A 15,682-nucleotide genomic window follows, 5' to 3' on the forward strand; every position below is an offset into this window, starting at 1 on the left:
AACTCCCCAGCCCTTCGCTCCAATCAGGTCCCTCGGGCACCGTCCTGCCCCTACTCGGAGCCGCTGCCTCCTGTACTGTGCTCATCACTGGAGCGCCCAGGGGACCCCCGGAACTGGGCAGGGAGTGGGGCGGGGCCATTACTGCAGCCAGTTGTGCAGCCACTCCCAGCTGGCTGAGTGGTGAGCTCTGTCCTAGGTGGGTGGTGCTGACACCCACCTCTGTGGCTCCCTGTGCCAAAAGCTACCATTGGGCAGAACCTGGGCCACTGGCCAAGGGCCAGCCAAGCAGCACCTCTGGGGGATGTGTTCTGTTTTTCCAGCCCAGCTCCACACTACCCCTTCCAGAGCACTTGCCATCTGCAGCCCTTCGTCCCTGCTGCCGTCACTTCAACAAGCAGGCCCTGGTGCAGGAGTGCCAGGAGCTCCCAGGCACTTGCCAGCTCGCAGCAGCCTGCTGGATGCCCAGGGCCTTTCCCCCTATCAGGGAGCTGCTGCTCTGCCCCTAGGTCTTGGGACATTAAATGCTCCAGACCCTCAGCTATTATTAGAGCCGAGTGGCGCTGAGGCTGCTCCTAGCAAGTGGAATGGCAGCTCCAGCAGCCCAAGCGGGGAGTGACAGCAGCTGCACCTCTCTGAATACTAATGGCCCTGCGTACGCAGCAGCCTCCCTCCGCCCGCCCACCCATGCTGCCCTCTGCAGCAGCGGGCACCTGCTGCCAACAGTGACGAGTGCCAGCGCAGTTCACAGTTGTCCCTACCCCATCCTGCATCCTGGAACCAAGCACTGGCTGGTTGTCATGGTTCCCAAGGAAGGTGGCTTGTCTCTGGCCTTCTGCCTGTGAGGAGAATGTGGCTGGGGTGGGCTGAAGTCCAGCAGCCACTACCGGTGGGGCCTTCTCCCCAGGGCCTTGCAGGCACTGTTTGCAGCAGCTGCCTCAAAGAAAAGTCAGAAGTTAGTAGGGCTGCAGGAGCTTTTGCCTGGGGCAGCAAACGCTTACGGTGCAGGGACAGAGAGGCTGGGACACATCCCCTACCCACCCCCCAGCCAGGGTTCCTGCCCCGCTCACCACAGCACCCCCTGATAGGAGAAGCTGTGTCTGACGCTAGCCTGGCTCTTCTGGCCACAAACAGCCGGTGACAGTCTCATTTTGTTCAAAGGAGACTTTGGACTCAGCCTTTCTCTGCTCTATCCCAACCACAGATGCAGGCTCCCAGACTGCTCCCACCCTGCAATCTCTACCCCACTTCACGTGGGGAATCCTGGGCTCACACACCATGGTAATGGGTCAAGTATGAGAACTCGGTGGGAGCCCCAGGCCTCAGGCTGCTTGTCCGTGTAACAGCCGGGCTGGCTGCAGGGTTGGGTGCTGGCGGGAGTGGGAAGAAGGTGGAGATGTGAGACGGTCTGGGCAGGCTGAGATCAGAGTGGGGACAGGAGGACAGCGATAGGGTACTTTGGGGTAGTGGAGCATCAGGAGTTAAACTGCAAAGAGTGGAGCAAGGCAGGTTTTGTGGGGTAGTGTGAGGGTATGGAGTTAAAGCCCTGGTCTTTCCCCAGGGCAGTGCGTGCTTCCTATAAGAGCTGGGCTCCTGTGCCAGTCTCATGCCTCCCAACCAGCTGTTGGGTACACATGGCAAACCAGGCATGATCCTAAGCCGCTCGATTGCTGAGAAAGGGGCTTCCCCTCTGCCACTGGTCTCTGCCAGCCAGGTGTGCCCCCAGCCATTTCCCCAAGCTACACACCATCAGTCCCTGTGGAGCTATCCCTGCTGCAGTGCGTGGCCCACGGAATCCATGCCACACTCAGCCCCTGCCTTGCAGCCTGGCCCACCCAGCTGCGGTCTTTCCCAGGCCCTGCAGGAAGCCCCCATGTAGGAGCGAGGAGCAGCAGCGCTGGCCACCCTACTACCTACCCAGGGTTTAGCCCCCGCAGCCCCTCCCTGGGCAGAGCCGCAGTCCCTGGGCACCAGGTCACAGCACCATTCATTCCGTTTTGGTCCCTCTGCTCCCCAAGCCCATGCTCACAAGGTTTGCAAGTGCAGGGGGCAGTATGCTCCCGGCAGTCATGGCCATGCCAGCTTGGAACTCATGGCTCTGAGAAGGAAGGTGCCAGCCAGGAGCATCACAGTCCAGTCTGCCACTGCCCTCGGGATAAGTACAAGCCCGAAGAACACAGCTTCCGGCATGCAATGCTCTGTATCTGTCCGCAGCCTGGCCACAATGCAGGTCTGTAGTCACCCCAGGCCATGCCTCCAGCAGCTGGAATCCGCTAGGCCTTGTCCCAGGCCTGGTGAACAGCCAACAGCCCTGGGCTGGGCAGTGCCTGCAGGCTCGGTAAGTGCAGTGGGAGCAGAATTGCTGGGCATGGATCCCGGGGAGGGGAGCGCAATTTGGGTCGTGCTTAAAGGCCAGGGGAGCAGGTGAGGGGCTTGCAGTCCTCTGAGACCTCTCTATGCAGTTAATAATAAACTGACAAAGGCCTGGCTGGGATGATTTAGTTGGGGATTGGCCCTGCTTTGAGCAAGGGGATGGACCAGATGACCTCCTGAGGTCCCTTCCAACCCTGAGATTCTATGAAGGGAGCAGGCCCAGAGGTTAGAGGAGAGGGATCTGCAAGCCAGGAAACTGGGGGTCTGGTCCTGGCTCAGACCTCAGGAGAGTGGCTTTGCTGCTCTGTGCCACAGTTTTCCCTCTGCCCATTGGATTGAGGGGCCACTGAAGATTTGTACAGTGCTTTGGCTGCCTGGGATGGAGGGGTGGGGATGGGCACAGTGCAGTTGGAAACAGCTAGCCAAGTGGCGTGCCAGCTGGCTTGTCTTTAGAAGACTGGCAGGTTTCGATTTGCCTGTGTTGCACCTGGACACTGTGTCCCTGTGTGGGACATACAGTGCATGTGTGTGTGCATGTCACACCCGCCTGTGCCCTTGAGGCCATGAGTAGACCATGGTGTACAAGCACCTGGCACACCTGCTGCAGGGTTGTGCATGCCCGGAGCACCATGGGGTGTGTACGTGTTCCCCCCTGTGGGAATCGTGTGCTGCTCTCCAGCCCATGCAGTGCTCCCAATAGGCCATTTGGGCAAGGCGGTGGAGCCTCTGAACATGGCACTGTGGCTGAAAGCAGCATGGGGAGATAGGAGCTTGTGGTGCTGTAAGCGTGGCCCGGCCCAGCATGCTGCAGAGGCGGCTGTGACGGTGGCACGTGGGGTGGTGACTCGTGTTCCTGGAATGCCAGACATTCCCGTATGTCCAGGAACGCTGTGGCCCTGCCCCCTCCGCCATGGCCCTGCCCCCATTGGTGTCACCCTGCCCCCGCCGCTGTGACCCTGCCCGCACCGCCGTGACCCTGCCCCCGCTGCCGTGACACTGCCCCCTGCCCCTACTGGTGTCACCCTGCCCCAGTGATGTCACCCTGCCCGCACTGCCGTCACCCTGCCCTCGCCGCCGTGACACTGCCCCCTGCCCCTACTGGTGTCACCCTGCCCTCGCTGCTGTAACCCTGCCCCACTGGTGTCACCCTGCCCGCACAGCCATGACCCTGCCCCTGCCGCCGTGACCCTGCCCCACTGGTGTGGCTGTGTGCGAGGTCATGCCGTACAGCCCTGCCCTTCCCCCCACGCATGGTGCAAGGTCATGCCAGCAGGGTGGAGCATTGCACTTTTCAAAATAGCATCTCCCCATCTGATACTGGACAAAATCATGCCCGGTTTTGGCTCAGTTCCAGCCAGGGGATGAGCCATTTCACTGACCAGTGGCCAGAAGTTAGGGTGACCAGATGTCCTGATTTTATAGGGACAGTCCCGATTTTTGGGTCTTTTCCTTATACAGGCTCTATTAACCCCCCCAGCCCATCCCGATTTTTCACACTTGCTGTCTGGTCACCCTACCAGAAGTGGCAGAGCTGTTGGCAGTATAACCCTGAGGCCCACCTCTCTGCAGCTTGAGGTCTTCAAACCAATTTTGAGGATTTCAATAACTCGGTCCTGGGATAGGGGTTGTTATAAAATTGGATGGGTGGGGTTCTGTGGCCTGCCTTGTGCAGGAGGTCAGACTAGATGATCAGATTGGTCCCTTCTGACCTATGAGTCTATGTGTCTATATGTCAGCCGCGCTGCCAGGCACACGTGGGCTCCTTCCCTCTCCCGTGCACGGGGGCTGTCGCTGCTCGCCTCTCCAATGGGCAGGGGACGATCTCCCCAAAGGGAGGGAGATAAAGAGAGTCACAGAGGGACGGGGGCGGGGGGGAATGCTGCTGTGGCTCCTGCAGAGACAGGACTGAACGCTGCAAAGCCTGGCCCCTGGCACTGCAAAGCCTGGCCCCTGTGGCATGGGACACTCGGGAGCACCGTGGCCTGGCCCCTGGCGCTGCAAAGCCTGGCCCCCGTGGCATGGTGTGGTACACTCGGGCGCACTGTGGCCTGGCCCCCGGCACTGCAAAGCCTGGCCCCCGTTGTGTGGGACACTTGGGAGCACCGTCGCCTGGCTCTGGCATTCACCTGTACACGCTGCCCCAGATGTGCACTCGAGCCACAGCTGCACATGGCTTTACTGAGAGCCCTCAGCTGAGGACAGCGGTACTGGGCACAGCCTTCCATCTGCAGAGGGCCTCAGCCTCTCTTGGAGGGTGACCGAGCCAGCTGTGTGGGGGCTGGGAGGAGGTGGTGGGGAAATTCCCAGAGAGGCCTCCCACGGGGCGAGGGCCAGGATTTGTGCCAGCACCAAGCTGCACCCTGCTTTCCCCTGTGCCAGACCCCATGCCCTGGTGGTGTGTCGTGCAGTTTCCCCCCAAGGGGCTGGCGAGGCAGGGCCTGAGCTGAGCTGTGCCCAGAGGCTGGCAGACAGGCATGAGCCCTAGTGAACGCCCCCAGGGCCACGGGAGCTGCATGGCAGGTGCAGAGCCAGCTCCGTGCTTGTCTGCAGCCTCTGCACGGGGTGTGTGCAGGCGCAGGGAGGGGCCAGGCAAGCGCACGTCCCTGGCCATTAGATGGAGACCTCGCAGGCCGGATCTCTATCATATTCCCAGCTGGATATTTTCTTCTGACAAATGGCTTTTCTGGGTGATTGCTCTGCTATTACCGCATGGATTTTGGCTGGCAGTCAAGCCAAGTGCTGCAGCGAAAGGAGGGCAGATCAATGGGAGGTCTCAGGCCAGCTCACGGGCTGAGAAGCCCATTAGAGGCTGGCAGTGCTCCGTGAGTGGGGAACATGCTCCCCTGCCCTCCAGCACCCTGCAGGTGGGGCTCCCGGGAAGGGTCCCCAGGATCGGGGCAGGGGCCTGAATTCCCTGCACTCAGAGATGGGGGCCTGCCTGTGGGAGGGGGAGGTTTGGGAGTGTCCCTAGTCTCACCCTCATCCTCTCCTTCCAGCGATAGGCCAGACAACCCCATGCCGCCCGCTGCCCTCCTGGAGCCCAGAGGAGCACTTGGCAGCCAGCTCTTTCTGCGTGGTTGGACTCGGGTGTCTCTCTACCCAGGGGCTGAGCTGAGGCTGCCTCTCTGGATAGAGGGAGAGTGAGCTTATAGACCCCATCTCGGGGGTCATTTGGGACTGGCCAGGCCAAAGCCCTGGGGGCCAGGCCCATCCTGCCCCAGGGCAGAGGTCACAGCTAGCTCCCATTTCTCTTCCGCTCTAGGGTGGGATGATTCCACTCGGCCTCTGTTCACTCCTTCCTCCGTGCAATGTGGGCTCGACCAACTCTCTGCTCCCCAGGAGGACAGCTCAGATCTCGGGGTGCTGAGCTCTCCCCGGCCTGACTCCAACTCATGGGGGCTGGGCACAGCAAGGGAAGGGGAGTGGTTGCTGCGGCTTGCCTGGAGTATCTGCCCAGCTCCTTGGCCCCAGCCCCATGAGTCCCCCCTTTGCATTGCTGTGATCTCCCCTCCCACCAGAGAGACCCTGACCACTGCGACTTCTCAGCCCTCCCCTCCCGTCTGTAGCCAAGGAGCAGGGCTGGGCCCCAGCCCCTCCTCACTGAACGCCTGCCCGACTCTTCCCCCCGCCCCGTCTCAGTGCTAGTCACAATGCCGACTGGCTGCGCTCGCTCTCAGCACACTCCCCAAAGCCAGCGCATCGTGTCCCCCCTGGGGACCCCCCCAGGCCTTTCCCTTCTCCAGGCAGGGATCCGGGGGAAGAGGCAGCGGAGGGTTCTTGCCTTATGGGAAGGGGTAAATAACACGGCCCTCATCACTTTCTTCACACCAGGCACCATTTTATAGACCTCTATCATCATATCCCCCCTTAGTCATCTCTTGTCCAAGCTGCACAGTCCCAGTCTTTTTAATCTCTTCTCATGCTGAAGTCGTTCCATCCCCCTAATAATTTTTGTTGCCCTTCTCTGCAGCTTTTCCAATTTTAATGTATCTTTTTTTAGATGGGGCAATGAGAACTGCATGCAGTATTCAAGGGGTGGGCGTACCATGGATTCACGTTGTGACAGAATGATATTTTCTGTCTTATTATCTATCCCTTTTCTAATGGTTCCTAATACTGTTTGCTTTTTTGACTACCGCTGCACACTGAGTGGATGTTTTCAGAGAACCATCCACAGTGATGCCAAGGTCTCTTTCTTGCGAGCTAACAGATAATTTAAACCCTGTCATTTTGCATGTGTAGTTGGGATGATGGTTTCCAATGTGCATTACTTGGCACTTATCAACACTGAATTTCATCTGCCGTTTTGTTGCCCAGTCACCCAGTTTTGTGAGATCCCTTTGTGCCTCTTCTTGGTCTGCCTGGGACTTAACTATCTTGAGTAGTTTTGTATCATCCACAAATTTTGCCACCTCACTGTTCACCCCTTTTTCCAGCTCATTTATGACCACATTGACCAGCCCCGGTCCCAGTACAGACCCTCGGGGAACTCTGCTATTTACCTCTGCACTGTGCGAAAGGGGGAACGCCAACCCCAGCCTTCTCCATCCTCCGGGGGGCAAGTCCCTGGCGGTGGGTTAGTGGGCACAGTGCTGGGAGGTGGCACCTGCTCACAGGAGCCCACCTCCGCTGGTCAGTCTGCAGGTTAGTGCTGTGACGCCCAGGGAGAGGTGCTGGCAAAGTGAAGGATGCTGAAGGCAGCTGCTTGCCTGGGAGCTCCATTACAATCCCAGAGGCAGGCTGATATGCTCATGGGGCCGGGCTAAGCCTCCCGATGCAGAATGTCGGTGTCTGGAGTGACATGCTTTTAGCGAGGAGCTAGTGCTGTCCCCGGCAGGCTCCAGTCCAGGAGGCACAGAATTGCAGGTGCCTTTGGATGCAGGGCAGCAGCAGGGAACCCTGACGCCCTGCTCCCACACAGCTTCCTGTGCAGGGTGAGCCTGGCAGTGGCTTGCAGGGATGGAGAGTGCCAGGAGCAGCTTGCTGCATAGCTGTTGGCACAACATTGCCAGGCTGGGGCTGAGCGCTGGCAGGTTGTGCTCCACTTGGCCAAGTTCGCTGAGCGGAGCAGCCCAGGATGCTGGGAATCATCTGCTCTTGAAGAGCCTGAGGGTCAGCTCCTGGGCAGAGCTACAAGCCCTACCACGCTGCTTGGCAATGGGTCCTGGTAGGTCAGAGCAAGTACGACTGGGTGCGGGGGGGGGGCAGGAGGGAATCTCCCGGAGGGCCTCAGAGGCTCTGGCTACATTGCAGTTAAACACCTGCAGCTGGCACAGCTTGGGCTGCAGATTTTTGGGGCTTGGGCCTGAGCCTGGGCCCTGGGACTCTGCGCTGGGGGCAGGAACCAGAGTCTGGGCTTCAGCCGCAGCCCAAATGGCCACACAGCAATTTTTAGCCCCATGAGCCTGAGTCAGCTGACCTGGGCCAGCCGCAGGGGTGCCGAGGCTTTTGTTGCGGTGTAGGCGTCCCGCTATGGCAGGCGCTGACCCTCTGAGATGGGGAGGTCCCGTGAAGCAGAGGCAGCCCAAAGGGCAGGGCCACGAATACTTCAAAAAAGAAACGCATCTCACAGAGTCAGGGCCGTCCTTAGGCATAGGCAACATAGGCAGCTGCGTAGGGCACCTGAAAATTTGGGGCACCACTGGGTCTTAGTGTCCATCCTCTTGTTTTCCTATCCCTGTTCTGACCCTTCCTGCAGGCTCCCACAGATGGCTGCTCTAGCCTGGTGAGTCTTCCTTGGGAGGGAATCTAGTAGTTAAAGGTGGAAAAACCTCCAGCCTGCCAGACCTATTAGCACAACATTGAAACTGTTAAAGAGACATTCAAGGGGTAATAAAGCCATTTAACAGGCATTTGCCAACCCCAAGGTATATACTGACAGGTTTCAGAGTGGTAGTCCTGTTAGTCTGTATCAGCAAAAACAAGGACGAGTCCTTGTGTCACCTCAAAGACTAACAAATTATTTGGGCATAAGCTTTTGTGGACTAGAACCCATTTCATCAGATGTCCACGAAAGCTTATGCCCAAATAAATTTTTATACTGTCAGTTTCTGACTTTACTGACAAAAACAGTTGTGCATTAATGTAAGATTTACACAGAACATGTCAGTCTACAGGACCTTAGTTTAAAATTTGCTTTAAAAATATTTCATTAGTGAGCTGGTGAAGATTATAAAATCACATTTCTAAAAAATGCTTGCATAGAGTTTTAGATGCACAATCATCTTTAGCCTTAAATGCGTGGATCTTCAGACATAGTTTTTTAAATAAATCCTTCAAAAGACCTCCCTTATCTAAAATACACATTTTAATTACCATAGTTAAAAAAAAAATTGCTTCCAAGTCTTCCTGCCCTTTCTGTCCATCCCTTCACCACCTCTCCCCCCACTCCCCAGTGAAGAGAGCCCTTAAAGGGACAACAGTCCTTCCCTTCCAGATAGCTGGACAAAGAGTTCCCTTTCTTTACTTCTGACTATCCAATGAACTAGTTTTAAAAGAACCCTCCAGCAAAATCAATACCTTAGTAAGACAAAATCCTTGTTATACCTAAATCTTTGGAAACATTTTTTTTTTAAAGTTGGTGAAATTTCATAACCATGTCTCGTTATGGAGATCACACAAAATAAATTACTGTTCCCTTTTTCTAAAAGCAATGAACATTGTTATGAACACACTAAACCTCTCTGATTAATTTAAAAGAATGTCTTTGTTTCAGTGAGTTAAATATGTAATAATCTGGAATGCTGGCTTAAGATTTGAGTACATTTAAAATATAAATTCAATTTAGAAATACTGATGAAGAAAATGTAAAACAGAGAAGAGCTGCATCATGTATTCCATTATATGTAATGTTGTATTGCATCATGTATTCCATTATATGTAATGTTGTATTCAGCAGGACAGCTGACTCACCCTTACTATGAAGTTTTTGCAAATAAATCTCTGACAAACTTCAGGGCATATCAAAAAACCTGTGACTGACATTTTTTATTCCCAAATTTTAGTGCTTTTAATTAGGTACTTTCTTCATGTCCATTCTGCATGAGGGAGAGTGCATGGAAGTCTCTGCGGGGAACTGTGACTCTCTGCCACCATGAGGCAGGCTGGGCATCTCATTATCCTTTGCTGTCAAGTCCCTCCTCCCCCGCCCCCACCAGGCTGTGAGCTTAGGTTGCCATCCAGCATAGGGGCACCAGTTTAATAATACTGCGTAGGGCCCCATAAATCCTAAGGATGGCCCTGCACAGAGTTGCCTGTGAAACTCTGCATGCAGGAGCCTCTGCATGCATAGCTGGCAGCAATGCTGCGTGCACTGGGAGTTAAGGGGAATGAGCCGAGGGGGGGAGAGGCCAGCTGACATCCACGCCTGAGCGTCCAGGCACCTGATGGTGTGTGCAGAGTTCTCGGGGCAGGTCTGTAAGTGTATTTAGGTGCCTAAAGATGCAGCTGGGGGATTTTCAGAAGTGCCTGGGTGCCAAGCTTCCAGTGGAAGCCCTGCCAGCCCCTGTCCTCTCCCTCCCCTGCCAGCTTATCTCCCCTGCCCCCTCTTTCCCCGACGGGGAGTCGGGCACCTGGGCATCTGGTGACAGTTTTCAGAAGGGCCTAGCCCAGGAGTCGGCAACCTTTCAGACGTGGTGTGCCGAGTCTTCATTTATTCACTCTGATTTAAGGTCTCGCGTGCCAGTCATACATTTTAACGTTTTTAGAAGGTCTCTTTCTGTAAGTCCATAATAGATAACTAAACTATTGTTGTATGTAAAGTAAATAAGGTTTTAAAAATGTTTAAGCGTCATTTAAAATTAAATTGAAATGCAGAGCCCCCTGGACTGGTTTCCAGGACCCGGGCAGTGTGAGTGCCACTGAAAATCAGCTTGCGTGTCGCCTTCAGCATGCGTGCCGTAGGTTGCCTACTCCTGGCCTAGCCCCTAACTGCATGTTTTGCGGCCTTTAAGAAGGCAATTTACATGTGCAAGCAGGTTCAGAGCCCCATCACCTGGCCTCACTCACCCAGCTCGGGGTGTTAGCTGGCCACCTGCACTGCTAGGCACTGAAACGCCGTTAGCAATCTGGCCCTTTGTGCCTAGCTGGGGGCCATTCACTGCAGGGGCTGCTTTTCAAGGCTCCAGCCCTAGCAATGGTGATTTGCACCTCACGTGCCGGGCCAGAGTCCTTCTGTTTTGCAGATGGAGACAGGGAGGCCAGAGGTGACTTGCTCAAGATCACGGGAGAGGCGTTTTCAGAGCCAGGAGCACAGGCCCGGAGTTCCTGGCTGCCTGCCCTGTGCACGGGCCAATAGCTCCCAGCTGTAACCACAGCAGTTTACAGGAGATGTGCCTGCATGTCCCACCAGCTGGTCAGCATATGGGCACACTGCAGGGCTGGTGGGCGGCTTTCCCAGAGCCCCGGGCAGCGGTGCCAGCGCCCCCACCACTTCCCCAGACTGTCAGCTTATGCCAGGAGAGAGCAGCCCTTTCTCCCCAGCCAGCCTCTCTGCCCCTGCCTCACTGTCGCGGTCCCTCCCTAGGGGGAGCCCTGTGATGAGAGTGCCAGGCCTCAGCCACCCCCTGCCTCAGCCCTGTAATCGGCCCTTTGTCCCCCACTCCCAGTCCCGCCCATGCTGGAGCTGCTCAGGCTGGACTCCCCCAGCTCTGCTTTGCTCCCTGTCCTGCTGCCCTACCTTGCCCAGCAGTGTGGCCCCTTCGGCAAGGCAGCTCCCGTCTGGGTCCGGGAGAGAACGCTGGGAGCCCTTGGTGCCCCCGGCAGTGGAGGCGCTGGCCGTGCTGGGCCCACGGGATGGGGGGGGGCGGGGGGAGAAGGAGCTGTCCCAGCTTGGGGTTGCAGCACACTCGGAGCAGACGCAGGGCAATGTACAAATTCCTTTATTTTATTATTTCTTCAAAGACTAGTTGGAGTGAGATGGTCACCGCATGGCTGGCAAGGGACCCCTGCCTGGGCCGGCCCCTGTCCCAGGAGCACTTCTCAGGCAGGTGTGAGCCCAAGGAGATCGGGGGGCAGGGAACGGTTGGGGCCTTTCTGTGCCCCATGAGTTTCTGCTGAGAAGCTGGTGGCTGTGGGGGGGGGGAGGTTGGTGGCTGAAGAGGGGGCTGTAGTTTGGGGGGGGTCACTGCAGGGGCACTCATCCATCAGCTGGAGCCCTTCTCCCTGGTGCTCTGCATTCAGTGTGCTCCCCGGAGCCCTCCCCAGCTGGGGGGGCCTGGCCCCCTCCTTAAGTCAGCTGCCAGCCCCCAGGGCTGTGCTGGGTTCTAGGGCGTGCTGTGGCTGTGGAAGCCCAGGGGGCTGGACAGGGCAGAATGCATCAAGCAGGCTGATGGGCTAGTGTGCAGGGCTTTACATTCCCCACAACGAGCATGTGAGCGGGGCTCAGCCACAGGGCTGGTGATGCTGCGAGCGGTGAGAGCCGCAGCCGCCTGGGGCAGGGCAGCTCCTGGGGATGCACGAGGCTAGCTGGGGACGCAGAGCTGCGCTGCTGGCCGTCAGGCCCCAGGGAACGCCCTGCACCCGGCCAGTGAGCAGGAACACAAACCAAGCATGCGCATGCATACAGCCACTCAATCACCCAGCCAGCCGCGCGCACGCGCACGCACACATGCACGCACACATGCACACACACATGCACGCACACGCACACGCGCGCGCGCACACACACACACAGAGTCACACCGACACAGGGACGCATGCGTACTGCCCCCTTGCTCAGGCACAAACAGCACGTGGGCAGGCACACATGCATGCGGTAATGCACCAACTGTCGTATTTGTACACACATTTGCACCTGCGTGCACACACACACACAAAGATTGGCACTTCTCTCCTTTGACACATCCTTGTGGCACAACCAGGAGAAACCCTGCTGCTGTGTCCTGGGCTGCAGCCCCTTTGGGGAGCAGGGTGGGGTGTGTGTAGGGCCTCACTTACCCACCCTAGTCGAACAGCCTTGGCCTTTGGCGCACACATTGTGAGCTGCTGGCCGGCCCCGTTTCACCAAGCCGTGAAGAGCAGCTGCTTAGGCCAGCAGGACCTCAGGGGCAGCCAGATGCACTGCTGGCTCCTATCGCCCTCCTCTGCAGAGGGATGCAGACCTCTCGGTCTAGTGGTAAAAGTATAAACCAAACGCAGGCCGCCCCGGGGGAGCCGGGTCTGGCTTATCAGCCCTTTGCCCCATGGTAGAATTTGTGTTTATTGCGGTTTGCAGACATCAGCCATTCAGCCATGGGAGCGTCAGCTAATGAGGTCGGGGGAGCCCTGGGCAGCGCAGCAGGTGACCCCCACCCTCCCGCCTTGTGGGAATGTGGGGAAAACACACAGCAACTGCTGCAATGCACGATGCCTCAATGCACAATGCGTGATGGGCAGGACATGGAGGGGAGGGGGCTGGGACCACATGGTCACTGCAGCCCTACCCCCTCCCAGTTCACTTTGTTTACACAGATGTCACATTCCCCCCTACCCCAGCCTCAGGCCCCCAGCCCAATTGTCCCCCATTCCCCTGCTCTTGTCAGCTCTGGATGCAGCTGCCACTGCCCTGCGCAGTGCCCTCCCCTCCTAGTCCTGGGCCCCTGGCCACCCCCCGGCGCCCTGCCCGGCACTGGGGTCCCCTGGGCCATGCGGTGACCATCTGGTGCGGTGACTAGCAGACAGGATGGGAGGGTTGGGGTGTTTACCCCGTTACACAAACACTAATGCGGAAACACACATGGGCCACTGGGTGGCCTGAGACGTGGACGCTGGGGGTCGGGGGGCTCCCGCCTGGGTCTGCTCCTCTGCACAGGCTCGGAGCGTGGCGGTGCGGCTCGCTGGAGTGCGCTGAAGTATTGCAGTCTAACTGATATGGCTTTAACTATCGGAGAAGGACACAGATGCGGAGGGAGACGTTGTGGCTTCTCTCAAACTCAACCCGCAGGCAAAAACAAAACCCCTGGAAAATGGGAGCCCTGGAATGCAATCGAGACCCCTCCTCCCAAGCAAAGAAACCCCTTTGGGAAGAGGAGACAAGCCCCAGGCCTCTGAACCCGCCTCAGGGGACGATCCACCCTCTTCTCAACAAGGCCTGAGGGGCGCCAGCACTGGGGGGGTGGATCCTGGGCAGGGAGCCCTCAGCCACCTGGCTCTGCCTGGCGCGGGCTGGAGAAGCTGCCTGTGTCCCTGGGCGGGCTGGGGCTGCATTCGAGGGAAGAGCCAGGGCAGATTTCCCTGGTGTTGCCGGGGGGGCTCCCTGGAGCCATGCAGGGGAGGCTCGGGGCCCAGAGGGGGGGAGACATGAGCCAGAGATACCAGCCGAGCGCTGCATAAGGACAGGTGCCTCCAGCCAGGGCTCGGGGTCTGCCAGCGGGCACGGGTGCCTGAGGGTGGCTGGGGAAGAGCTTTGGTGCCCAGATACCACAGCGATGGGCATAGCAGGAATGTGGGCGAGTGCCAGGGTGGGAAGTAGGCTGAGCGGGACCCCCGGAGGCCCTGCCATAATGGGAATCGCTCAGTAGAGGGCGCCAGGAGGGCTAAGTGCTGGGTCTGCCCTCTGGGCTCAGGCCCCACATTAAACTCCTCTGGCAACGTGCCAGGATTGTCCCCAGACCCAGACCTCCCCCCACCCCCCCATGCAGCAGGGCTGGGAGGGGAGGTGGGAAGCCCCCATTCCTTGGGCCCAGCTCTGGCCCGTTTTTTTAATAAATCTCTTCCCCAACCATTTGCCCTAAGGGGCAGGGTCTTGAATATGGCAAAGGGTGCCTGGCTTGACACCCCCAAGAGCCGAGCTTGGCCAGGGATGCCCCCACCCCCCGGCTGGACTGTGCAGGGGACAGGCATGGCTGGGGTTGCGCCTGGGCCCACGGAGGGGTTTGGGGCAGAGGCAGACTGGCGAGGAAGGCTTTGTCTTTCCTTCCAGCCACCCCCACCAAGCTCCCCGCTGCCCTGGGGCAGGGTTGTCTGGGGAGTCCACGCGTCCCTCTGTGTCCCGCAGCCCCTGCTCCAGGGCCGTCCCCGGCGCTTGCTGTGGCAGGCGAGGGGCAGCATGTGGCTGCCCAGCACCAGCGGAGGGGCTGGACCCAACAGCCCCTTCCTGAAGCTCAAACAAAAGGCAACATAAATGGGCAGTGCAGCGGGGGGCAGAGCCGTGGGGCGGCGCCGCTGGGAGCCAGCCCTGTAGCCCACCATGTCCCCTCTGTGCCAGCCCCTGGAACCTGGCCTGGCAGGACACCCGCGCCCACCAGCTGGAGAGCTGGAGCAGGCCGGGGTTGCTTTGCTCCCTGAGCTGCTTCCAGGCGGGGCCGGAGGGTGTGGGGGGCACAGCCCTCAGCCTGCGGCTGCTCTCCTGCTGCCCGCATGTCCCTAAGCCCTGGAATCAGGCAGGCAGCGTGGGCCCGAGGAATGTCTGAAGTTAGTAAGGGCGGGGAGGGGGCATGGAGAGCGGGCAGAGCCCTGCATTTCCCTTCTGTCTGCTCCGCCCGACGTAAGGTTACTGCAGTGAATTTGGTCCTGGTTTGCCCTCCCCATGCCCGGGGGGATTTGCCAAGCAGCCAGCCGGCACTTTGGCACAACACAACTCTGGCTCCAAATGGCTGAGGGGCGAGGGAGGAAGGGGGAGCCCGGGACTCCTGGCAGTGCCCAGCCGGGGACTCTAGCTGCCCGGACCTCAGCAGGCAGGGGTTGGTTTTTGGTCTGGTTGCCTCATCCACCCCACTGGAGCAGCAAGGGGTTCTGGGCACAGGGGACACATCTGGGATCTTCCCTTCGAAACAGTTGGAACAAAAATCAAATGAAATAAAAGAAATGAAAATCCTCCCCCAGCCCAGTGCACCCCGGTGTGTGGGGGCGGGCCCGGGTGGGTGGCGCGGGGCTGTTACTTCTTGAACATGTCCTGGAGGGGCCCGGGCAGGTACTTGAGCACCGTGTCCAGGATGCTCTCCTCCTCCTCCTCGTCGTCGTCCCCGCAGCCCACTGGGATGGCTTTCTTGGGGCGCGTCAGGCTGCCCTCGCACGGCTGCTCCATTGCCGCCTTCTCCTCCGCTTCCTTCTCCTCTTTCTTCTTCAGACCGTACTGCAGGGGCAGAGACAGATTGGCCCTTGGAGCGCCTGGCGGGGCAGCACATGGGGAACAGGCTGCGGGGGGCCCCCTCACCTCTGGGGCCAGGCTTGCAGCCACTGGCCTGCCCCAGCATGTGCCGTGCTGTGAGTGCCTGCACACCTCTCTGCAGGGCTGTACAGCCGAGACAAGCCTTCCCATCCATTGCTGACACCCTCCACAAGCCCCTGACTGTGGGCCTGCAGCAGGTAATGGACAGAGCCTAGCACAGCAAGG

General features: G+C 58.5%; 1 protein-coding gene across 3 annotated transcripts in view; it reads right to left on the reverse strand.

The window, feature by feature from the left end:
* Positions 1-11,233: 11,233 nt before the first annotated feature.
* Positions 11,234-15,682, reverse strand: part of CPLX2 (complexin 2) — a 74,880-nt gene continuing 70,431 nt past the window's right edge. For all 3 annotated transcript variants that reach the window (XM_030573831.1, XM_030573829.1, XM_030573830.1), the window contains one exon: positions 11,234-15,421. In XM_030573831.1, coding sequence (XP_030429691.1) covers positions 15,224-15,421 — 198 coding nt within the window. In that variant the 3' untranslated portion in view covers positions 11,234-15,223. The remainder of the gene's footprint in view (positions 15,422-15,682) is intronic.

The sequence above is a fragment of the Gopherus evgoodei genome, chromosome 8 (assembly GCF_007399415.2).
Source record: "Gopherus evgoodei ecotype Sinaloan lineage chromosome 8, rGopEvg1_v1.p, whole genome shotgun sequence".
Taxonomy (NCBI): domain Eukaryota; kingdom Metazoa; phylum Chordata; order Testudines; family Testudinidae; genus Gopherus; species Gopherus evgoodei.